Source organism: Manis javanica, chromosome 3, assembly GCF_040802235.1.
Source record: "Manis javanica isolate MJ-LG chromosome 3, MJ_LKY, whole genome shotgun sequence".
Classification (NCBI taxonomy): Eukaryota; Metazoa; Chordata; class Mammalia; order Pholidota; family Manidae; genus Manis; species Manis javanica.
The window spans coordinates 77721263-77747646 of record NC_133158.1 but is presented as its reverse complement, the minus strand read 5'-3'; the positions used below and the strand labels follow the sequence as shown (position 1 = coordinate 77747646).

The following is a 26384-nucleotide window of genomic DNA, read 5'->3' as shown; positions in this document are numbered from 1 at the left end:
CGGGTAATCAACACAGGCAGTGGACAAGGACAGAGTGACAAATAAGCAGTAAGGGACTTTGTTCTCTCAGCTGACATACATACAACCAGCCTGTGACCACTTCTATCACCAGGAAAAGGCAGAAGAATCTGGCACAGACAAAAATCATTCAGACAACCCCAGAGAGAGGGCTGCTGAGGCAGATATAACCAATCTTCCTAAAAAAGAATTCAAAACAAAAGTCATAACCATTCTGATGGACCTGCAGAGAAATATGCAAGAGCTAAGGGATGAAGTCCAGAGGGAGATAACAGAAATGAAACAATCAATAGAAGGTCTTAAGAGCAGACTGGACGAGGTGCAAGAGACTGTCAATAGAAAAGAAATCAGAGAAGAGGAATACAGAGAAGCTGAGGTAGAGAGAGATAAAAGGATCTCCAGGACTGAAAGAATATTAAAAGAACTGTGTGACCAATCCAAACAGAACAATACTCACATTATAGGGGTACCAGAAGGAGAAGAGAGCGAAAAACGGATAGAAAGTGTCTCGGAAGAAATAATTGCTGAAAACTTCCACAAGCTAGGGAAGGAAATTGTCTCTGAGACCATGGAAGCTCACAGATCCCCCAACACAAGGGACCCAAGAAGGACAACACCAAAACATCTAAGAATTGAAATGGCAAAGATCAAAGACAAGGTCAGAGTATTAAAGGAAAGACAGAGCAGAGAGAGAAAAAATATCACATACAAAGGAAAGCCAATCAGGCTATCATCAGACTTCTCAACAGAAATCTTACAGGCCAGAAGAGAAGGGCATGATATATTTAATGGAATGAAACAGGAGGGCCTCGAACCAAGAATACTGTATCTAGCACGATTAACATTTAAATATGAAGGGGGGATTAAATAATTTTCAGACAAGCAAAAGATGAGGAAATTTGCCTCCCACAAAACATCTCTACATGGTATTTTAAAGGGACTGCTCTAGATGGAAGCACTCCTAAGGCTAAATGGACGTCACCAGAGAAAATAAAGTCAAAGCAAAGAAAGCAGACCAACCAAATACTAACTAAAGGCAAAAAATAAAATCAATTATGCACAAAGTCAGTAAAAGGAAACAAAAAAGGTACAGAATAAAACACTTAAAATACAAAGAATGGAGGAGGAATAATAAGAAGTGAGAGAAATAATCATCAGACTGTTTATTATAGCTTAATAAGAGAGTTCAGTTGGACGGTTAGATAGTAAAGAAGTTACCCTTGAACCTTTGGTAACCACAAATCTAAAGCCTGCAATGGCAATAAGTACATATCTTTCAATAATCACCCTAAATGTAAATGGACCTAATGTACCAATCAAAAGACACAGACTAATGGAATGGATAAAAAAGCAAGATCCATCTATATGCTGCTTACAAGAGACTCACCTCAAACCCAAAGATATACACAGACTAAAAGTGAAGGGATGGAAAAGATATTTCATGCAAACAATAGGAAGAAAAAAGCAGGTGTTGCAGTGCTTGTATCAGACATAATAGACTTCAAAACAAAGAAAGTAACAAGAGATAAAGAAGGACATAACATAATGATAACATAATGAAGAAGCAGCCCAACAAGACAATATAACCATTATAAATACATATGAATACAACACAGCAGCACCAACATATGTAAAACAAATACTAACAGAATTAAAGGAGGAAATAGAATGCAATGCATGCATTTTAGGAGACTTCAACACATCACTCACTCCAAAGGACAGATCAACCAGACAGAAAATTAATAAGAACACAGAGGCACTGACCATACTAGGAAAAACAGACCTAACAGACATCAACAGAACTCACACTAGGCCACAAAAAGAATGTCAGTAAATTAAAAAAGACTGAAATTCTACCAACCAAATTCTCAGATCACAAAGGTATAAAACTAGAAATAAGTCGTACAAAGAAAACAAAAGGCTCACAAACACATGGAGGCTTAACAACATGCTCATAAATAATCAATGGATCAATGACCAAATTAAAATACAGATCAAGCAAATATGGAGGCAAATGACAACAACAGCACAAAGCCCCAATTTCTGTGGGAAGCAGCAAAGGCAGTTCTAAGAGGAAAGTATATGGCAATCCAGGCCTATTTAAAGAAGGAAGAACAATCCCAAATGAATAGTCTAAAGTCACAATTACTGAAAATGGAAAAAGAAGAACAAATGAGGCCCAAAGTCAGCAGAAGGAGGGACATAATAAAGATCAGAGAAGAAAGAAATAAAATTGAGAAGAATAAAACAATAGAAAAGTATCAATGAAACAAAGAACTGGTTGAAAAAATAGACAAAATAGATAAAACCCTAGCCAGACTTATTAAGAGAAAAAGAAAATCTACACACATCATCAGAATCAGAAACGAGAAAGGAAAAATCATAAGGGAACCCACAGAAATACAAAGAATTATTAGAGAATACTATGAAAATCTACATGCTAACAAGGTGGAAAACCTAGAAGAAATGGACAACTTCCTAGAAAAATACAACCTTCCAAGACTGACCGAGGAAGAAGGAAAATCTAAACTGACCTATTACCAGCAACTAAATTGAAGCAGTAATGCAAAAACCACCCAAGAGCAAAACCCCCAGTCCATATGGATACACCTCTGAATTTTATCAGACATACAGAGAAGACATAATATCCATTCTCCTTAAAGTTTTCCAAAAAATAGAAGAGGAGGGAATGCTTCCAAACTCATTCTATGGAGCCAGCATCACTCTAATACCAAAACCAGGGAAAGACACCACAAAAAAAAGAAAATTACAGACCAATATACCTGATGAACATAGATGCAAAAAATACTCAACAAAATATAGGCAAACCGAATTCAAAAATACATCAAGAGCACTCCCTGCTTCACCTCTACTACAAAGCCACAGTAATCAAGACAAGTTGGTACTGACACAAGAACAGACCCACAGACCAGTGGAACAGAATAGAGCTCAGATATAAACTCAAGCATATATGGTCAATTAATATATGATAAAGGAGCCACGGATATACAATGGGGAAATGACAGCCTCTTCAAAAGCTGGTGTTTGCAAAACTGGACAGCTACATGTAAGAGAATGAAACTGGATTATTGTCTAACCCTGTACACAAAAGTAATCTCAAAATGGATCAAAGACCTCAATGTAAGTCATGAAACCATAAAACTCTTGGAAAAAAATATAGGCAAAAATCTCTTGGACATAAACATGAGCAACTTCCTTACAAACATATCTCCACTGGCAAGGGAAACAAAAGCAGGAATGAACAAGTGGAACAACATTAAACTAAAAAGCTTCTGTACAGCAAAGGATACCATCAACAGAACAAAAAGACATCCTTCAGTATGGGAGAATATATTCATAAATGACATATCTAATAAGGGGCTGACATTCAAATTATACGAAGAGCTCACACACTTAAACAAACAAAAACCAAATAAGCCAATTAAAAAATGGGCAGAGGAGCTGAACAGACACTTCTCCAAAGAAGAAATTCAGAGAGCCAACAGGAACATGAAAAGATGCTCCACATCGCTAATCATCAGAGAAATGCAAATTAAAACTACAATGAGATATCACCTCACACCAGTCAGGATGGCCACAATCCAAAAGACAAACAACAACAAATGTTGGTGAGGATGTGGAGAAAGGGGAACCCTCCTACACTGCTGGTGGGAATGTAAATTAGTTCAGCCATTGTGGAAAGCAGTATGGAAATTCCTCAAAAAACTAAAAATAGAAATACCATTTGACCCAGGAATTCCACTCCTAGGAATTCACCCTAAGAAAGCAGCAGGCCAGGTTAAGCCAAGATGGTGGCATGAGTAGAGCAGTGGAAATCTCCTCCCAAAACATGTTTTTGAAAATACAACAAATAGAACTCTTCCTAAAAGAGAGACCAGAAGACACAGGACAACAGCCAGACTATATCCACACCTGCGAGAACCAAGCACCTCACGAAGGCAGTAAGATAGAAGCCGCGGCCCAGGCACCACTTACCCTAGCTCCTGGAGGGAGGAGAGGAGTCAGAGCGGGGAGGGAGAGGGAGCCCAGGACTGCTAAACACCCAGCCCCAGCCATCCACACTAGAGCGCAGACACACAGTGCATGCGTGGGGTGCTGGAAACTAGGGAAACAGGACAGTAAGATGTGTGAGCAGGTCCTCATAGCTGGCGCCCCTGGGATAAAGAAAAGCAACTACTTTTTTAAAGTCTTAAAGGGACACGGACCCCACAGCTGGATGGAAGCGTCCCGGGACACTCAGCCTAGCAGTTAAGAATCCCGGGGAACTCTGGGCACCCTAACCTCCTGGGAAGCAGGACAGCTCAGAGGCCCCTCACTAAGATAAACAGCCTCCAGGCCATTTCCCTTCTGACACGGCTCAGCCATATCAGAGCCTGAGGCAGGCAATGCCCACAGCAACCGTGGAGCTAAATTCCATAGCGGCCGGGCAAGAATCAGAAGCCCCGTCTGTGTGCAGCTGCCCAGCACAAGCTGCTACAGGTCGCTGTTCTCCCAGGAGACAAAGGCCACAAACCAACAAGAAGGGACATTCCCTCAGCCATCACTTGCGCCAGCTCTGCAAACTGTCTCTATTGCCATGAAAAGGCAAAAGAATTTAATACAGACCAAAATCACAACCCCTGAGAAGGAGATACACCTAACCAGTCTTCCTGAAAAAGAATTCAAAATTCATGAACATGCAGACGGAGCTGCAGAGAAATATACAAGACCTAAGGGATGATGTATGCAGGGAGATTACAGAAGTGAAACAAACTCTGGAAGGATTTAGAAGCAGAATGGATAAGATGCAAGAGGCCACTGATGGAATAGAAAACAGAGAACAGGAACGTATAAGCTGATGCAGAGAGAGATAAAAGGATCTCCAGGAATGAGACAATATTAAGAGAACTGTGTGACCAATCCAAAAGGAACAATACCCGCATTATAGGGGTATCAGAAGAAGAAGAGAGAAAAAAAGGGATAGAAAGTGTCTCGGAAGAAATAATTGACGAGAACTACCCCAAACTGGGGAAGGAAATAGTTGCTCAGACTACGGAATCATGCAGAACACCCAAGAGAAGGGACCCAAAGAGGACAACACCAAGACACATAATAATTAAAATGGCAAAGATCAAGGACAAGGATAGAGTATGAAAGGAAGCCAGAGAGAGAAAAAAGATCACCTAAAAAGGAAAACCCATTAGGCTATCATCAGACTTCTGAACAGAAACCTTACAGGCCGGAAGAGATTGGCATGATATATTTAATGCAATGAAACAGAAGGACCTCGAACCAAGAATACTGTATCCAGCACGATTATCATTTCAGTATGAAGGAGGAATTAAGCAATTCCCAGACAAGAAAAAGTTGAGGGAATTTGCCTCCCACAAACCACCACTACAGGGTATCTTAGAGGGACTGCTCTAGATGGGAGCACTCCTAAAAAGAGCACAGAACAAAACACCCCACATATGAAGAATGGAGGAGGGGGAATAAGAAGGGAGAGAAATAATCATCAGACTGTGTTTATAATAGCTCAATAAGTGAGTTAAGTTAGACAGTAAGGTAGTAAAGAAGCCTAACCTGGAATGTTTGGTAACCACGAATGTAAAGCCTGCAATGGCAATAAGTACATATCTTTCAATAATTACCCTAAATATAAAAGGAATGAATGCACCAATCAAAAGACACAGACTAATGGAATGGATAAAAAAGCAAGATCCATCTATATGCTGCTTACAAGAGACTCACCTTAAACCCAAAGACATGCACAGATTAAAAGTCAAGGGATGGAAAAAGATATTTCATGCAAACAACAGGGAGAAAAAAGCAGGTGTTGCAGTACTAGTATCAGAAAAAATTGACTTCAAAACAAAGAAAGTAACAAGAGATAAAGAAGGACATTACATAATGATAAAGGGCTCAGTCCAACAAGAGGATATAACCATTATAAACATACATGCACCCAATACAGAAGAACCAACATATGTGAGACAAATACTAACAGAATTAAAGGAGGAAATAAAATGCAATGCATTCATTTGGGGAGACTTTAACACACCACTCACCCCAAAGGACAGATCCACCAGACAGAAAATAAGTAAGGACACAGAGGCAGTGAACAACACACTAGAACAGATGGACCTAACAGACATCTATAGAACTCTACATCCAAAAGCAACAGGATATACATTCTTCTCAAGTACACATGGAACATTCTCCAGTATAGACCACATACTAGGCCACAAAAAGAGCCTCAATAAATTTCAAAAGATTGAAATCCTACAAACCAACTTTTCAGATCACAAAGGTATAAAACTAGAAATAAATTGTACAAAGAAAGCAAAAAGGCTCACAAACACATGGAGGCTTAACAACATGCTCCTAAATAATCAATGGATCAATGACCAAATTAAAATGGAGATCCAGCAATATATGGAAACAAATGACAACAACAACACAAAGCCCCAACTTCTGTGGGACACAGCATAAGCAGTCTTAAGAGGAAAGTATATAGCAATCCAGGCATATTTAAAGAAGGAAGGACAATCCCAAATGAATAGTGTAATGTCACAATTAATGAAATTGGAAAAAGAAATCAAATGAGGTCTAAGGTCAGCAGAAGGAGGGACATAATAAAGATCAGAGAAGAAATAAATAAAATTGAGAAGAATAAAACAATAGAAAAAATATTTGAAACCAAGAGCTGGTTCTTTGAGAAAATAAGCAAAATAGATAAGCCTCTAGCCAGACTTATTAAGAGAAAAAGAGAGTCAACACACATCAACAGAATCAGAAACGAGAAAGGAAAAATCACAACAGATATTACAGAAATACAAAGAACTATTAGAGAGTACTATGAAAACCTATATGCTAACAAGCTGGAAAACCTAGGAGAGATGGACAACTTCCTAGAAAAATACAACCTTCCAAGACTGACCCAGAAGGAAACAGAAAATCTAAATAGTCCAATTACCAGCAATGAAATTGAAGTGGTAATCAAAAAACTACTCAAGAACAAAACCCCTGGGCCAGATGGATTTACCTCAGAATTTTATCAAACATACAGAGAAGACATAATACCCATTCTCCTTAAAATTTTCCAAAAAAGAGAAGAGGAGGGAATATTCCCAAACTCATTCTATGAAGCCAACATCACACTAACATCAAAACCAGGCAAAGACCCCACCAAAAAAGAAAACTACAGACCAATATCCCTGATGAACATAGATGCAAAAATACTCAACAAAATATTAGCAAACTGAATTCAAAAATACATCAAGAGGATCATACACCATGACCAAGTGGGATTCATCCCAGGGATGCAAGGACGGTACAACATTTGAAAATCCATCAACATCATCCACCACATCAACAAAAAGGAAAAAATCCATATAATCATCTCCATAGATGCTGAAAAATCATTTGAGAAAATTCAACATCTATTCATGTTAAAAATTCTCAACAAAATGGGCATAGAGGGCAAGTATCTCAACATAATAAAGGCCATATATGATAAACCCACAGCCAACATCATACTGAACAGCGAGAGGCTGAAAGCTTTTCTTCTGAGATCGGGAACAAGACAGGGATGCCCACTCTTCCCACTGTTATTCAACATAGTACTGGAGGTCCTAGCCACAGCAATTAGACAAAACAAAGAAGTACAAGGAATCCAGAATAGTAAAGAAGAAGTCAAACTGTCACTATTTGCAGATGACATGATATGGTACATAAAAAAACCCTAAAGACTCTACTCCAAAACTACTAGAACTGATATGGGACTATATCAAGCTAAAAAGCTTCTATACAGCAAAGGACACCATCAATAGAACAAAAAGGTATCCTACAGTATGGGAGAATATATTCATAAATGACAGATCCGATAAAGAATTGACATCCAAAATATATAAAGAGCTCACACACCTCAACAAACAAAAAACAAATAATCCAATTGAAAAACAGGCAGAAGAGCTGAATAGACAGTTCTCTAAAGAAGAAATTCAGATGGCCAAAAGACATGTGAAAAGATGCTCCACATCGCTTGTCATCAGAGAAATGCAAATCAAAACCACAATGAGATATCACCTCACACCAGTAAGGATGGCCATCATCAAAAAGACAAACAACAACAAATGTTGGTGAGGTTGTGGAGAAAGGGGAACCCTCCTACACTGCTGGTGAGAATGTAAATTAGTTCAACCATTGTGGAAAGCAGTATGGAGCTTCCTCAAAATGCCCAAAATAGAAATACCATTTGACCCAGGAATTCCACTTCTAGGAAATTACCCTAAGAATGCAGCACTCCAGTTTGAAAAAGACAGATGCACCCCTATGTTTATCGCTGCACTATTTACAATAGCCAAGATATGGAAGCAACCTAAATGTCCATCAGTAGATGAATGGATAAAGAAGATGTGGTACATATACACAATGGAATATTACTCAGCCATAAGAAAAATACAGATCCTACCATTTGTAACAACATGGATGGAGTTAGAGGGTATTATGCTCAGTGAAATAAGCCAGGTGGAGAGAGACAAATACCAAGTGATTTCACTCATATGTGGAGTATAAGAACAAAGGAAAACTGAAGGAACAAAACAACAGCAGAATCACAGAACCCAAGAATGGACTAAGAGTTACCAACGGGAAAGGGACTGTGAAGGATGGGTAGGAAGGGAGGGACAAACGTGGGGAAAAAGAAAGGGGGCATTACGATTAGCAAGCATAGTGTGAGGGGGGGCACAGGAAGGGATGTGCAACACAGAGAAGACAAGTAGTGATTTTACAGCATCTTACAACACTGATGGACAGTGGCTGTGAAGGGGGTATATGGGAGATATTTGGTGAAGGGGGGAGTCTAGTAAACATAATGTTCTTCATGTAATTGTAGATTAATGATACAGAAATAAAAATAAATAAATAAAAGAAAGCAGCAGCCCAGTTTGAAAAAGATATATGCACTCCTATGTTTACCACAGCACTATTTTACAATAGGCAAGGAATGGAAGCAACCTAAGTGTCCATCAGTAGATGAATGGATAAAGAAGAGGTGGTATACATACACAATGGAATATTATTCAGCCATAAGAAGAAAACAAATCCTACCATTTGCAACAACATGGATGGAGCCAGTGGGTATTATGCTCAGTGAAACAAGCCAGGTGAAAAAACACAAGTATCAAATGATTTCACTCATATGTGCAGTATAACAAAGAAAAAACTGTAGGAATAAAACAGCAGCAGATCCACAGAACCCAAGAATGGACTAACATTTACCAAAGGGAAAGGGACTGGGGAGGATGTGTGGGAAGGGAGAGATATGGGGAAAAAGGGGGCATTACAATTAGCAGACATTAATTATGTGGGGGAGGGGGCACGGGGAGGGTTGTACAACACAGAGAAGCCACATAGTGATTCAATAGCATCTTACTATGCTGATGGACCATGACTGTAATGGGGTATGTGGTGGGGACTTGATCATGGGGGGAGTCTAGTTACCATAATGTTGCTCATGTAATCATAGATTAATGGCACCAAGATTTTTTTTAAATGCTCAAAGGGAAAAAAAAAAAAAAAGAAAGAAAGGAAAGAATCCCACTTAAAAATGCACCAGAGAGAATAAGATGCTTAGGAATAATAATAACCAAGGAAGTGGAAGACCTGTGCATTAAAAACTCTTAGACATTGATGAAAGAAACCGAAGGCAATATCTATAAAAAAAAGACATTCCATACTCATGGATTAGAAGAATTATATTGTTAAAATGTCTACCCTATCCAAACCAACCTATATATTCAATGCAATCCCCATCAATATTCCAATGTCCTTTATCTTAGAAACAAAATAAAAAATCCTAACATTTTTATGGAATCCCTGAGGACCCTGAATAGCAAGACAATCTTGAAAAAGAAGAAATAAGCTTGAGGCATCAAACTTCCTGGTTTCAAACTATATTACAAAGCTATAGTAATCATAACAGCATGGTATTAGCAAAAAAACAGATACAGATAATGGAACAAAATTAAGATCCAAAAATAAGTACACACAGGTCTGGCCAATTATTTTACAACGAAGAAGAGAAGAACACACAATGAGAAAAGGATAGTCTCTTCAATATTGTGCTAGGAAAACTGTAACAGCCACAAGCAAAATAATAAAACTGGACCCCTATCTCAAAAATCAACTCAAAATGGATTACTTAAACATAAAGCCTGAAACCATAAAATTCCTAGATCAAAAAATGGGGTGTAAGCTCCATGACATTGGTCTTGTCAATGATTTGGGGGATTTAATTCCAAAGCAAAGAGCACAAAAGCGAAATACACAAGTGAGACTAAATCAACCTAAAAGGTTTCTGTGCAGCAAAGGACACCACAAACAAAATGAAAAGGCAACCTATGGAATGAAAGAAAATATTTGCAAATCACATATCTAATAAAGAGTTAATACCCAAAATACATAAAGAACTCACACAACTCAATATAAAAATCTTTTTACAAAATGGGCAGAGGAATTGAACATTTTTACAAAGATGACATACAAATAGCCAACAGGTACATGAAAAGGTGTGCAACATCACTAATCATCAGAGAAATGCAAATCAAATGAGGTATCACTTCACATCTATTAGAATCGCTACCATCAAAAAGATGAGAAATAACAAGCATTTGCAAGGATGTGGAGGAAAGGGAACCCTCCTACACTGCTGGAGAAACATAAATTGTTGCAGCCATATGGAAAACAGTATGGAGAGTCCTCAAAAAGTTAAAAGTAGAAATACAATATAATATAGCAATGTCACTTCTGAGTACATACCGAAAGGAAACAAAACTATTATCTTAAGAAGATACATGCCCACCCATGCTCACTGCAGCATTATTTAATAGCCAGGACAAGGAAACAACCTAAGTGTCCATCAACAGATGAATGGATAAAGAACACATGATACACACACACACACACACACACAAAACCAGGAATATTATTCAGCAATAAAAAATAAATCCTGCCATTTGCAACAACATAGATAGACCTTAATGCTAAGTGAAATAGGTATAATGGTAAGTGAAATAATTCAGACAGAGGGAGAGGAATACTGTATGATACCAGTGTTATCATTCAGTGTTATACATGGAATCCTAAAAAAACAAAAACAAAACAATGAATACCTAGGTACAGACAGAAGATTGATGGTTGCCAAAGCTGGGTCAGGGGGTGGAGGGTGTTAAAAACGTACAAGTTTCTAGTTATAAGATACGTAAGATCTAGGGATGTAATGTAGAGCATGGTGACTATACTTAACAATAATGTATCATATATTTGAAAGCTCATACAACAGTAGATCTTAAAAGTTCTCATCATGAGAAGTAAATTGTTAACTATTTGTGGTGATGGATGTTAGCTAAATTTATTGTGTTAATCATTTACTAATGTATGCATATATAAAATAATTATGTTGTACACATAAAGCTAATACAAGTTATGTCAATAAAATTATACCAATAAAATTAGTCTTTAAAACCATTGGGAAGGTACTAATTAAAATAGCCATAGAGTGAATTAAATCTTTACACACAATATTCTCAAACAGGAATGTTATTATGAATGAAACAATTCATTATGGTATTATTTAAGTAGGTAAAATTTTTGGAAAATACTATGTAAAATTATTAACCTCCAACATTCCCTTATAATAGAATATGTTATCCAGGAATTAATAATCTTTAAAACTATCTAACAACATGGAAATTTTTATAATACCATTCATAAAAGCACTAAAAAAACAGAGACCTAGAATAAATCAAGGATCCCCATACTGCAAACTATAAAACACACCAAGTGACCTCTGGAAGATAGGAGAGTAACAAGTACCTACCATCTTCCCACCTAGACAACAATTGTACTGGCAGAGTATGTCTGATACAACTATTTTGGAATTCTGGAGTCTACTGAAGGCTTTCAATCTCCATTCAGAAGGTTCATCAGTAAATTAGTTAATTTCAGCTCTCAGAGGTAGTAACAGCTACCTATCCAACAGCTCCAACCTGGAGGTAAGCATCAATGCCTGAGTTCCTAGAAGAGTTTTCATGGACTTGCAGTCACCATGGTGGAGAGTTAAGGACTTTGTCCTTCAAACACAGGGAATCTGTATTTTGATCACTGATTGCTGTTTCTGATCATGGATGAGCAGAGGCAGAGACAGGAAGCCACTGATGTAACAACCACCACCATTGTGCAACACTCTCCTCATCCAGTTAAAATGACTTCCAGAAGATTCAAAGGGCTAGTATCTATTTGTTTTATTTTCCTCCCTTCATTTTTTCCATTTTCTCCTTTTGGGAGTCAACCATGTAAGGGCTAGAACATTAAAAAATAATCACAAAAGACAAGGGAATTTAGAAAGTTTCATATATGACCAGAGAACAACATAGGCTCAGAAAAAAACCTGAGACCTCATGTTTACATAATCAGGCTGATCCGTGGAACAGAGATATATTACAACAATTGAAAAAAAAAGGAAAAAAATCCAGCAGGCACTGGGGAAGTGGGAGAATATGATTTTCAGACTTAACCAAATTTTAAGACTCAGTCAGGTTTTCAACAACAATAACTACAAAAAAATCACAAGGCACCCAAAGAAACAGGAAAGTATGACCAACTCAAATGAAAAAAGTAAATCAACTAAATTTGTCCCTGAAAAAACACAGAAGGCAGACTCAATAGACAAAGACATTAAAACAACTGTCTTAAAGACTCTCAAAGAGCTAAAAAAAAAGTATTGGACAAAGTAAAAAAGAAAAATGATTTATAAGAAAGCAAAACTATCAGTAAGGAGATAAAATAAGTGAACCAAAAGGAAATTCTGGAGCTAAATAGTAAAATAACTGAAACGAAAAATTTACTAGAATGTTTCAAAAGCAGATTTGGTCAGACAGAAGAAAGAGTTGGTGAATTTGAATATATGACTATGCAAATTATCAATAATGAGAAACAAAAGAAAATTTTAAGAAAAGTGTACAGAGCCTAAGTGACCTGTGGGACACCAACAAGGAGAAAGAAAAGGCAGAGAGACTACTAGAATTTAAAAAATCACCAAAAAGTTCCAAATTTGATGAAAAGACATGAATATAAACATCCAAGAAGCCCAAAGAACTAACAGTAGAATAAACCAGGAAACATTATGTTGTCGAAAGACAAAGGCAAAGAGAGAATCTGGAAAGCACCAGGAAAGAAGTGCTCTATCACATACCAAGAATCCTCAATACGATTATGAACATACTTCTCATCAAAAGCCACGGTTGCCATAAGATACGAGGTTGGGATATTCAAAGTATTGAAAGGAAAAACAGTTAACTAGAAATCCTGTATCAGGGAAAACTACCCTTCGAAAATGAGGGCAAAAACAAGACATTCCAAGATAAAAGCTGAGGGAGTTTGTTACTACTAGACCAGCCCTACAAGAAATGCTAAGGAGTTCTTCATGCTGAAATCATAAAACACTAGACAGTAACCCAAAGCCATATGAATAAATAAAGATGATTGGTAAAAGTAAATATATAGACCATTATAAAAGCTATTCTTGTAACTTTAGTCTGTAATCTGCCTTTTTGTTTTTTATATGATTTAAGAGACTAATGCAATTTTTTAAATTATTTGACTATATTTTTGAAAATGAATAAAGATATAATTTTGTAAGAACAATGACTGAAAGGAGATGAGGACACAGCTGTATGAGACCACAGCTTTATGTTATTTAAGTTAAGGTGATATAAATTCTAATAAGAGTGGTATAACTTTGTAATATTAAATATATTCCCCATGGAAACCACAAAGAAATCACCTACAGAATACAGACAAAAGGAAATAAGAGAATCAAAAAGCTTTACTATAATAAAGTAAACAAGAGAAAGACAATAATAAAAATGCAGGAAATAAGGGGGGGAAAAAGCTAAGATATACAGAAAACAAATATTAAAATGACAAAAAATAAGTCCCTCCTTATCCATAATTGTTTTAAATGTAATCAATTAAACTCTCCAAACATGATAAATATTGGCAGAATGAATTAAAAAGAATATGACCCAACTATTCTGGAATTCTGGAGTCTACTGAAGGCTTTCAATCTCCACTCAGAAGGTTCATCAGTAAGTTAGTTAATTTCAGCTATTAGAGGTAGTAACAGCTACCTATCCAACAGCTCCAACTGAGTCACTTCAGATCCAAAGACACAAATAGGTTGAAAGAGAAAGGATGTAAAAAGATATTCTATGCAAATACTAGCCAAAAGAGAGCTGGAGTGGCTATAATATTATCAGACAAAATAGATTTTGATTCAAAAAGTTTGTAAGAGACAAGAAGGACATTATGTATTGGCACAAGATTAAAAGCAACAAGACGAATCAACAATTATAAACATTTACATACCTAATAAAACCATCAAAATATATGAAGCAAAAATTGACAGAACATAAGAGAAAAATAGTTGAACAACAGTTGGAGACTTCCATACCCCACTCTCAACAATGGATAGAACAACCTGACAGAAGATAAGTAAGGAATTAGGGGACTTGAACAACACAAAAAAATCTACTCAACCTAACAGACATACACAGAGCACTCTGCCCAACAACAGACTACATGCAGTCTTCACAATTTCATATGCTGCTCATTCTCCAAGACAGACCATATTTTTAGACAACAAATTGTCTCAATAAATTTATAAAGATAAATTTCATACAAAGCATCTTCCCTGACAACATAGGGTGAAGTTAGAAACCAATAACAGAAAGAAAACTGGAAAATTCACATTTGTGAAAATTGAACACACTATTTAGCAACCAATGGATCTCAGCAGAAATCAGGGAAATTAAAAAATGCTTAGGAATGAAGAAAATTAAAATATGACATATCCAAACACAAAAGAAGTGCTTAAAAGAAAAATGCATAACTAAGACGCTGGCATTAAAAAAGAAGAAATATCTCAATAAACAACCTAACTTTACAACTTAAGAAACTAGGAAAATAACAACTAAATTCAAAGGTAGTAGAAGGAAAGAAATAGTAAAGATTACAGCAAAGAAAAATAAACAGAAAAAAAAAAACCAGGAGGAAATCAACAAAACCAGAGGTGAGTTCTTCAAAAAGATCAGCAAAACTGACAGACTATTAGCTAGATGGACCAAGGAAAAAAAGAGAAGATTCAAAGTAGTAAAATCAGAAATGAAAATGAGAACATTACTACCAATCCTACAGAAATAAAAAGAATTACAGGAGAATATGATGAACAATTGTATGTCAACAAATTCCTATTGACACAAAACTTACCAAGACTGAATCACAAAGAAATAGAAAATCTGAATAAGCACAAAACTAGTAAGGACATTGAGTCAGTAACCAAAAAACTCCTAACAAAAGAAAACCCTGGATCTAATAAATAACCAGTGATTTTTACCAAGCCTTTAAAGAACTAATAATCTCAAATTCTCCCAATAAATTGAAGAGGGTAGAACACTTCCTATTCTATTTCCATTCTATGAGGTCAGCATTACCCTGATACCAAATCCAAACAAAGACACTATAAGAAAACTACAGACCAATGTCCCTTATGAACACTGATGCAAAAATCCTCAATATGCTCCAAACAGAATCAAGAACTCATTATGATTATACACTATAACCATGTGGATTTATTCCTGGAATGCAAGGATGATTCAACATACAAAAATCAATCATTGCAATACATCACATTAACAGAATGAAGGAGGAAAACCACATAGTCATCTTGGTAAGAAAAAACTTTTGACAAAATTCAACACCCTCTCCTGATTATTAAAAAAAAAATTTTAATTCAACAATCAAGGAATAGAAAGAAACTACCTCAACATAATAAAAGTCATATATGAAAAAAAACACAGTAAACATCATAATGGTGAAAGGCTGAAAGCTCTTCCTCTAAAATCAGAAATGAGACAAAGATGCCTACTTTCACCACTTCTAGTCACCATAATACTGAAAATTCTAGCCAGAACAATTATGCAAGAAAAAGAAAAATCAATGAAATTGGAAAAAGAAGATAAAATCATCTGTTTACAGATGATATATGTAGAAAACTAAAAATTACACACATACACACAATAAAAAAAGAAAATTAAGAAACAATTCCATTCATAATACCTTCGAAGAAGAAAAACAAAAATTAATTTAATCAAGGAAACAAGACTTATAAAATGAAAACTACAAAACAAGGCTGAAAGAAATTAAAGAAGACATTAATAAGTGGAACATATTCCATGATCATGGATTTGAAGACTTAATATTGTTAATAAATCAGTAATATCCAAAGCAATCTACAGATTCAATACAATCTTATCAAAATCACAATGATTTTTTTCTTTGCAGAAATAGAAAAACCTATGCTAAAATTCAGACAGAGTCTTAAAGGGCCGCCTATAGCCTAAACAATCTTGAAAAACAATAAATTTGGAAGTCTCACACTCCCTGATTTCAAAACTTACTACAAAGCTACAATAATCAAAACAGCATGGCACTAGCATAAAGACAGATACATAGACCAATGGGATGTAATAAAGAGCCCAGAAATAAACCTTCACATATATGGTTCAGATTTTCAACACAGGTGCCAAGATCATTCAATGGGAAAAGAATAGCCTTTTCAACAAGTGATGCTGGGAAAACTGGAATTCCACATGCAAAAGAATGAAGCTGGACCTTCACCTAACACCGTATACAAAAGTTAACTCAAAACAGATCAAAAAGCTAAAACTATAAAACTCTCAAAATGAGTGAAAATCTTCATGACACTAGATTTAGCAAAAATTTCTTACATATGATACCAAAAGTACAGGCAATGAAAGAAAAATGGACAAACTGGACTGTATCAAGATTAAAACTTCTTTACATCAAAGGGCAGTATCAATAGAGTGGAAAGGCAACCCAAAGAATGGGAGAATATATTTGAAAATCATATTTCTGATAAGATATTAATATTCAGAATACATAAAGAATTCCTAAACCTCATAAACAAAAAACAACCCAATTTATCAATGGGCAGAGGACTTGAATATACATTTCTCCAAGGAAGATACATGAATAACCAATAAGCACATAAAAATAAGTTCAACATCACTAATCATAAGCAAATCAATATCAAAACCACAATGAGATACTGCTTCAAATCCATCAGATGTCTTTTATATAAAAAAAGCAGAAAATAACAAGTGTTGACAAGGATGTAGAAAAATTGGGACACCTGTCCACTGCTGCTGGCAATGTAAATGGCTCAATGCTATAGAAAACATTTATGGTGGTTCCTCAAAAAATTAATACCATAATTACCATACGATCCAGCAATTCCATTTCTGTGTAGATACCCAAAAGAACTGAAAGCACAGACACAAATACTTGCATACCAATGTTCCTAATAGTGTTACTCACAATAGCCAAAAGGTGGGCAACCCAACTATCCATAGATATTTATGCCAGACTACAGTAAGCCAAAAAAAGTAGTCAGAACTTCAATTAGAAAAGTAATCTCCAAACTGTTGTTCTGGATCTGATACCACATATAAAGCATCACAAATTAAAACAGTCGTTGACTATATGTAGGATTGAGGAGGTCTTTCGAAGGATAAATGAAAATACAGGGTTTAAACATGGACAGATTTTGCAAAACAAAATTTTAAATTTCTATTTTATAGAAGATACTATAAACAAAGTAAAACTAAAAATAGGAAACTTGAGAAAATTTTTGCAAATATATAACAGTTAATACTGTTAATGAGAGTAATTACAAATCAATAAGAGATAGAACACCACAATACATACAAAGACCAAAGAGAAAACATATAAGAAACATAAAATCCATGTTCACTAAAAATAAAAAATGATTAAAATGAAAATTTATATTTTGGCAACAAGTTGTCAAAAAAAAGTCAATGATAACCTTTAATTCTGGTTAAAATACAGGAGAATGGCACTATAAGCATTTACAAGAAATACACAAAGGTGTATATATAATCCACTTACTGTAGCATCACTATATAGACAGAAATGAAAAATACCCTACATGTCTACTCACTGGAAGTACATACATGTAAAAGAAAATAAAATAGATCTCTCTGTATTGATATGGAAAATAATCAAACTAAAAAAGAAAACCTAATTTTCTCATTTATTCCTCCAGCATACCTAGGCATTATTACCTCATTTAGAGATGAGGTAAACTGAGGCATAGAGAAAGAGGCAGAAAACACAAGTTGGCCTAAGCTGCCTACATACTAAATAAGTTAAGAAAGGTATGACACTTATCACAATGTAACATCATAGTAAAGACTTAACATACATTAGTTAAAAGTTGTTACAAGGGCAATATAAAAGCCTAATAATTAAGTACTGTAGGTTAGAATGATAAATTGTCACCTAGAAAAAATAAAAATGCTACTTCAAGAACCATTTTAATTTAAATTTCCTATTCTCCCTTTGGTGTTTTCTATTATTCCTCTATTTTTGGCACAAAACACAAGACGCTTTTCCTACATAACTTCATTCAGGCTGTTGTTATGATCAATAATAACAGTTAAGAACACTAAAGACAGGCTAAGCTATAGCAAGACTTGATCCTTTATATAACATTTTCCATATGTATCATCTAAGGCACAAGTGTTATACTTTCAGGGAAAACCTCCTCTTTTCAGTGATTGCCCCCATTCTTCAACTCACCAATTTTTAGTTGCTACCTGACATTGTATCTTTGTAACAAGAGTTTTGGCATGTTTACCACGTTCTCTACAATAACAGAATAACAATAATGTCAGAACATCATGTCTCCTTCTGAGAAGATCCAAATATTTCTATTTACTCTTCCTGATCTTGAGATTGGCAAACTGGGAGGAAGCTGGTTACAAGAGTCCCATCCTCGAGCCTACCTTGTGTTAATCCTGTATTTTGTGTCTATGGAGCACATCCACTGAAGTGATGGTATGGTCATTCTTGCCATTTACTTCCTTGGGGCGCTTTGGGGTCTTTTCAAAATGAACTCACTTTAAGGGACGAGAGAACTAAAGCTTCATTTAAGGGGAGTACCATACTCCTACTTAACCAAATGGTAATACTAGTATGACTGTGACAGTGGCGTTGACAGCACTGACAATGACAACAGAGGTTAGCAGCGATTTTAGGATCAGCATTCTCACTACAGAAGACTTCAGTGCATTAACCAAAGCGACAGCCTTAAACGGCACTTTTGATACCAGCACTGATAAGAAAGACACAATAATATCTACCATTTATAAATCACCTACTAAGTTCCAGGCATTATCTTAGGGACTTTACATAGGTTATCTTCTTAAATCTGCACAATAATCCTATAAAGTATGTATTATTATCCCTTTTTAAAACGGAATAATTTGCCCAGGGTAAGTCAGTGTGTTAGTAGTACTGCTAAAATGTGAATCCAGATATCTGGCCCCCAAATCTATGCTTATGCCAAATGCAAGAATCAAAGACAACTACCACCAAGAAGAATTTTCAGGGCCTACATGAAATACCACCTGGAAATTTCATAACTATTTAAAAGGACTTAAGGAGAGCTAAAGTTCTTACTGAATACATTTTAGAAATAGCCAGAAGTTTTACCCTATTATCATTAAACTTTAGCCTCAGATTGGTATAAAGCTTATAAAGTACAGATTACAATTTTATAGTTTCACAGAATCCTCACCAATAGTGCTTTTTCTCCAAACAGCATGAATGTACACTGGTATCATTTGAATTCCATGATGACCATTCATCATAGCAACTTTTTCTATATCAAGTATTTCTAATAATAACATTTTATTTCTAAGTTATTTTATGTGCACAAAAAATTCTTATGTGTAAGATGTAAAAGAGATAATAAACAATTTTCTGAGGTAGAAAAGGTCATTCAAAATTACTCTCTTTTTACAACTCAGGAAACCAAAGCTCAAAGTTAAATGACATGAACATTAACCCAACTACACAAAATTCAATATGCATCTAACTAAGCACCATGTATAAATGCAAATAAGACATGCTATCTCCTTTAGGAGCTCATGGTCTAGCAGAGGAGGAAGAAATAAACACCCACAGTACAAAATGATAATGCATTTCTAATATCTCTAATTATATATTAAATGTATTAGTAACGGGATAATGCCACTTTTTTTTCCAGCAAATTCAGATGGAGGCCTAATAAGATGCAAAGTTAAAATTGTCATTGATATTTGTTGTTTTGTCTTAGTATGTTAGCTAACATTTGTTTTATACTGTACAATCTCTCAAATGTAGATACATTAGTTTCAGGTGTTTAAAAATACATTCCTGCCCTTTTTAACAGGGATGGACCTTAGGAAGATTAAGCTAAGTAAGCTAAGTTGGATAGAAAAAGATAAACTCTGTATAATATCACTTATATATAGAATCTAAAACACTGAATTCAGAAATAGAATAGATTGCTGGTTAACAGGGGTTGGGAAATTAAGGAAATGTTGATCAAAGGATATAAACTTGATGAATAAGATGAGTAAGTTCTGGAGAGTTAATGAGCAATACAGTGAAAATAGTCAACAATATTGTATTATATACTTCAAGGTTTCTAAAAGACTAGATCTTAAATATCCTTACCACAGAAAAGAAATGATCATCTGATATGATGGAGATGCAAGCTAATGCTATGGTGGTAATCATATTGCAATACATAAGCCTATCAAATCAACACACTGTGCACCTTAAATTTACACAATGTTGTATGTGAATTCTATCTCAATAAAACAATGAATAAATAATAAAAGAAAAAAAATTGTCACTAATAATTGACTAAGCAGAACCTAGGTAAAAACATAAAATATTCTCCAAAGGGAGAAAAATTTTTAAATGATAAGTTCATAAGAAATAATTTACAAAAAATACAATGTGTTAGAAATGTTAAGAAATTTGTTACAGATCTTTAAAAAGGCAATTATAAATACTCTTTAATGTAATTAGACTTAAAAGAGAAATACATACCAGAAGTTACCTCTGAATGGTTCAGGGCAAAAACAGAAAAAAAATTTAAGACTGAAGCAGTAATTTTTCACTCAGATCAAACTATTTATTGTCATGGTTGAAAGCAGAAAATTAATAACTAAAGTTCACGGTAAATGAAAAGTTAAAAGATCTAGTAGTATTTACTAACTGACATCCTCTAGCTTCTTCCCACAATTTCTTTCTTATTTACATACCCCACACAAGCATCTCCCAGAGCTTAAAACAAAAAGCACTTCCAGATTTCCATTTCTCTTATTGGCACAGTAAGCCAGATTTGTTAATGGAATTCAACTATCTCAAACCATTTTTGTGAGGAACATGTTCATTCATTCAGCAAATATTTACTGAGTACTAAATACCAAGTACAGTTCTAGAATCTGAACATAAAAACAGTGAATAAGACAAGATAGAGGGATGGATTGATGGACAGACAGACAGACAACGAAATGAGTAAATAGGACAGAGAAGGAGGAGGAATAGATATAAGGGAATGGATTTCAATTATACCAGACAAATAAACTGAAATAATGAACTATGTAACTAAATTATCACTGAATCTGTATAACTGCCCAAAACACAGGTAGAAAGACCAGTACATTTTGAAACTGATTATTAGTTATAAACTACTGGTTCAAACAGCCACTCCAGCAACCAGGGAAGAAAAATTGTATTAGCCATCAGTGCACATATTCCTCATGTTTACAATAACATATCTGGGGGTAAGAAAAGAGGAAGGCTCATAAGAAAAACTATATTTTGAGTGTAGTTATCGCTAAACATACCTTTCAGATAAAAAGGAGTTCTTGTGAGGATTTAGATTTTGACAAGATTCTAGGCTGCCATCAGATGATGAAGAAAGCTGCTCTGATTTCAAGTTGTCTGTATCACTCAAAATGGCCTCAGTTACAGATGAGGTCTTTATGTATTTTCTTCCTAACTCCGTTCCCAGGACATTCGTCAATATAACTCTGGGTATCCTGTCACACAAAATAAACACTGTACTGTATGGAAGTTTCCAGCAAAAAATGTTTTCTAGGAAGTTGAATTTTCAAACATTTCATCTTAGCACAAGTAAGCTATTAGATCTATACCACACTAGAAATCAACCCATATATACTCAAAATTTTGGATGAACACACTCTTTTTTTGTTTCTAGAAGTACTGTGTCTTATAAATTGGCATAGATTAGCCTGCCACTATAATGGCTTTAACTAATACTAAAGGATGCCATTAGGGTGCTTAAAATTTTAACTAATTTTTCTCAAAAAATGCTTTATTTTTCCTGTAGTTATTAAAAACAGGTTACTTAAGACCAACTTAAGAAATCATTACTCTTCTCATTCAGGAGAAAGGTCCTTGATAGGTAATTACGTGCTTACAATTGACAAATGACAAATGATAAATCCAACAGGAAAGACATCAGTCAGTTTACATCAATGGTAATCAGAGATTCCACACTGAAACAACACATATACTTATAGTAATACATATGTTTTATACAATATCATCAGGGAAAGAGTCAATAAATTAAATGTTTAGAAACTTAAACTCTATTTTTAAAGTGCCATTTTAAACTGTAAGAGTTCATGTACTGTACTTAGCTCAGTCTCTTCTTAAACAGAAGAGAATAGTATGGTTTTTTCTTAGCCAGTTTTTATTATGAACAACTGATGTCCTTTGCCAAACTACAACGATGTCCTCAAGACAACTATTTGGTCTTGAACTGACTGGCTCAAACCAAATTATTCTGATTTTTCAGTTTTTGTTACTGCATATTTTAATTTTTCTATCTCCTCTTTATCAGATATTCCCTTTGACTGTTATCAATACGTTACTAGCAGCACTTTACTGATCCTTTGTGCGAAAGAATAGATAACATTTAGAAAGGGCCAGAATACTTCTGTTTAAGTGAAAAAATGTGAGCTTCCCTGTACTTTGTGACATTTGCTATAGTACTTCAGGGTACTCTTTATCTTCAAGACATTGAAGCACTATGTTCTTTTCACTTTTCCAGACAGCACAGAATTTCAGATCTTAGGAGAACCTTAAAATAATTCAGTCATCTTTTATTTTAAACATCAAGAACTCAACCTCACAAAGGTTAAATGGGTTCCCGAGTATAAGTAACCCTTCCCAGTAAAATAACCTGGAACGGTTCTTTTTTTCTTTTTTAATTCCACCACACTGTATTCTCAATAATTACTTGCCATAGATTCCAGGTAACTAAGCTTTTCTACAGATATTTCAGGAAACCCTTGAAAATATTTATTTGCAGCACAGTCAACATAAAAAGCATTGCATGATTAAATAGTATATATGATCTAAAAATAAGCTAGTAGTAAATACAACCCCTGAACTCAGAATTTCAGTGAAGAAAGAAGGGAAAGGAAATCTGCCATCTACTATAACCACTGTGAGGACAGGATGACAAAGATATATTTCTACCTCCTTGTATGATTTATATCTCTAAGGATACTATTTATTACTCTCTGCTTTGTATATTTGATGCCTCATAGAACCCTCCTTAGATTTCTGGATCTGAAGTAAGAATAGAGGCAATATAGGACTCAGTAAGAAGTCTCAAGATTTCTTTTATCTGATCTCACACTAGGAATTGTTATGAAATGAATTACTAAAGACAACTCAACTGTGGTTCTCAATACTTTAGGAAAACTGCAGGAATATTAGTAAAGACTATTTTATTTAGGTTAAAAATAACTTTTTCCAAATAAATATTTTAGTATAAATAAAAATGCACTTACTTTTAATAGATAAGAGAATCTGATAATCTAAATTAACAACTCATTTTAAGAATTGACGATGAGCTCTTTTTATGGTCCTCTATCATTATTGAATTCTAAAATATGATTCATCATAAAAATAATCCAAAAACCATTGTATTTAAATAAAGAGAAAATCTGGGGCATATAGAAGACACATCAAAGAAGTGTCAGCTATCATTCAGTATCTCTGTTTAAATGCCTATCGTATGTTTAAATATGTTTAAAAATGTCAAGTCCCTCAAAAAAGTTCTCTCCAAATAGGGAAGATGGGGTCCACAGAAGATTAGTCTTATACAAAGTGTTAAAGAGAATAATCAGAAGAAGAAAAAAAAGTACAAATAACAGCAAGGAAAAGGAAAATTTTTAAAGATTAGAATTCTCTTCTGAATAATAAATGATCATCCTATTCTTGCATGTTTGTTTTGAAGCTTGATTTTGAAGAAAGAAAAAGCAAATAAGGGATGTTCCAAAGAACCTTGGAGGATAAAGGAGACCTTTGAAGTTAAACAAATAACTACAAGTCTTTCTTAGAGAAAGAAATTTCAAAATTCACCCAAAAATCACTTGAAAAGAATGTATCTCAAGTGGCAGTAGAAGCTGCATCTCTGAAGCACAAGTGCCCTATAGGGCTTTTGAAGCTATCAGAAGGTGCAAGGAACTATCTCAGCATGTCTACCATGGTGTAACTCAATTAGAAAGCACTCTGTTACTGTGTGAACAAAAGCCACAAGGAAAAATTTTAAGTAGAACACTTCAAGATTAATAAATTAGATGCCATATAAAATATGTAATAAAGTCCAATTCCTACCTGACTTATGAAAAAAATTAAAGTCAGAAGAGTGAAAAGCCGTGTAGCACAGGGGTTAAAGGCAAGGTTTCTGGAGTGAGACAAACACAGGGTCAGGTCTTATTTCAACACCTAATAACTAAAAACCTTAGGCAAGTTACATTATTTACACCTCTTAGCATTCATCTCTTCATCTCTAAAATAGGGAGAATAACATCTACCTTACAAAGTTGTTAAGATTAAATGAGAAAATAGATGTAAAGCAGCACAAGTCCTGGCACATAGTAAGTACATAATATATGAAAATTCACTTTACTTTTCCTATTATTGAAGTCTTGCTCAAAGTCAAAATTATCCTTTCAAATAGTGCTTAATTATCATAATTTATCATGCTCTGCAATCTTAATGAACGTATTTTATTAGAAAGGTACATATTTAAATAGTTATCAATGCCTACAGTATATCCAGTTCTTCGTAACACACAGCCATAGTCCAAATATCTTTCAACAACTATTTACAATTTATGCAATCTGGGTACCTTGAGGAAACCAAGAGCTTTGTGTGATAGCCTTAACAGAATACAAATGTATAAAGTGACGACTAAGTTCATAATACCTAAGATGTCTGTTAGTGTATGTAAATTAATAGACATGGAAATTCCAGGGATAGCCAGCATTTCCCAAGATTCTGAATTTACAAGAAATATATAAAGGTGTGTATTTCATCTCTCAAAATATGTAAAGAAGGACTGAAAACTGTCATTTCATAGTCTATCCAGGTTTTTTCCCTAGTATATAACTAGTATCAGTATGTAAAACAGAATTTAACTTTACTTACTAATATTATGAAATCACAGTTCAAAATATAAGTATGTTAAAAGAAAGCAGTAACAAATTTTGTAATGCACTGAGATGAAGCAGAAAGTATACTAGCCTGAGAAGTGTCATTTTTTGACTGTGTCTCTGCATGGTTATTCTTTTTAATTCTCAGTTTTCTCAATTACAAATTGTGTGTTCCTTTGTTACATATGCAGTAAGATACATGAAAGATTCAAACAGTCAGATAAATAAGGGTGAAACTTTGAAAAACTGTTAAGAACTATTAATACAAACTTCATGTCAAGAGCAAATTTTAGAAGAAATGGAACCGTTGTCGAAAGATAACATAAGTATATCCGGTAATAAAGCTACAGTGTAACAAGCAAAAAGATTACAATACTAATTTAATTTTCATCTTGCTGTAACATAGATGAATGCCTTTCTAAAACTGTGGCATGTGACATTTTAATAGGGTTCTCAGAAATATATTCTTACCCCAGATGATATAATTCAAAATACGATTTCTAAATTAGTTCCTTAAGCTCTGTAGAAAAAAAATTTTAATTTTTGAGTAATTCTCTTAAAGAGATTCACAGATTTTCTAACATTCTTTTCTTTTACTAAGCTAAATTTCAAGTGAGTAAATTATCACTCAACTAAAATATTACTCGCTAAAATAAATCTTAAGGTGACAGGAATACTGTAGTGTCCAAAAAGTCTTACCATCACAATATCCGGAATATGTAATTTTTAAAAACATCAAACATATGTATATTTAAGAAAAAAATGAATAAATATAATTATACCATTTAGAGGGATTCCAAGAACCAGGAGCTACCTTTTCTTAATGGAACATGGGTACACTGTGTCCTCCTTCACTAACAATCTCTCGTGCCAGTCGATGAAAGC

General features: G+C 34.6%; 1 protein-coding gene across 11 annotated transcripts in view; it reads right to left on the bottom strand.

The window, feature by feature from the left end:
- Nucleotides 1-26384, bottom strand: part of SENP7 (SUMO specific peptidase 7) — a 195622-nt gene that overhangs the window by 64848 nt on the left and 104390 nt on the right. For 8 of the 11 annotated variants that reach the window (XM_073231718.1, XM_073231719.1, XM_073231722.1 and 5 more), the window contains one exon: nucleotides 21870-22064. The exons of the other annotated variants lie outside the window; for them this stretch is intronic. In XM_073231718.1, the coding sequence (XP_073087819.1) occupies nucleotides 21870-22064 (195 nt within the window). The remainder of the gene's footprint in view (nucleotides 1-21869; nucleotides 22065-26384) is intronic. 11 annotated transcript variants of the gene reach the window in all.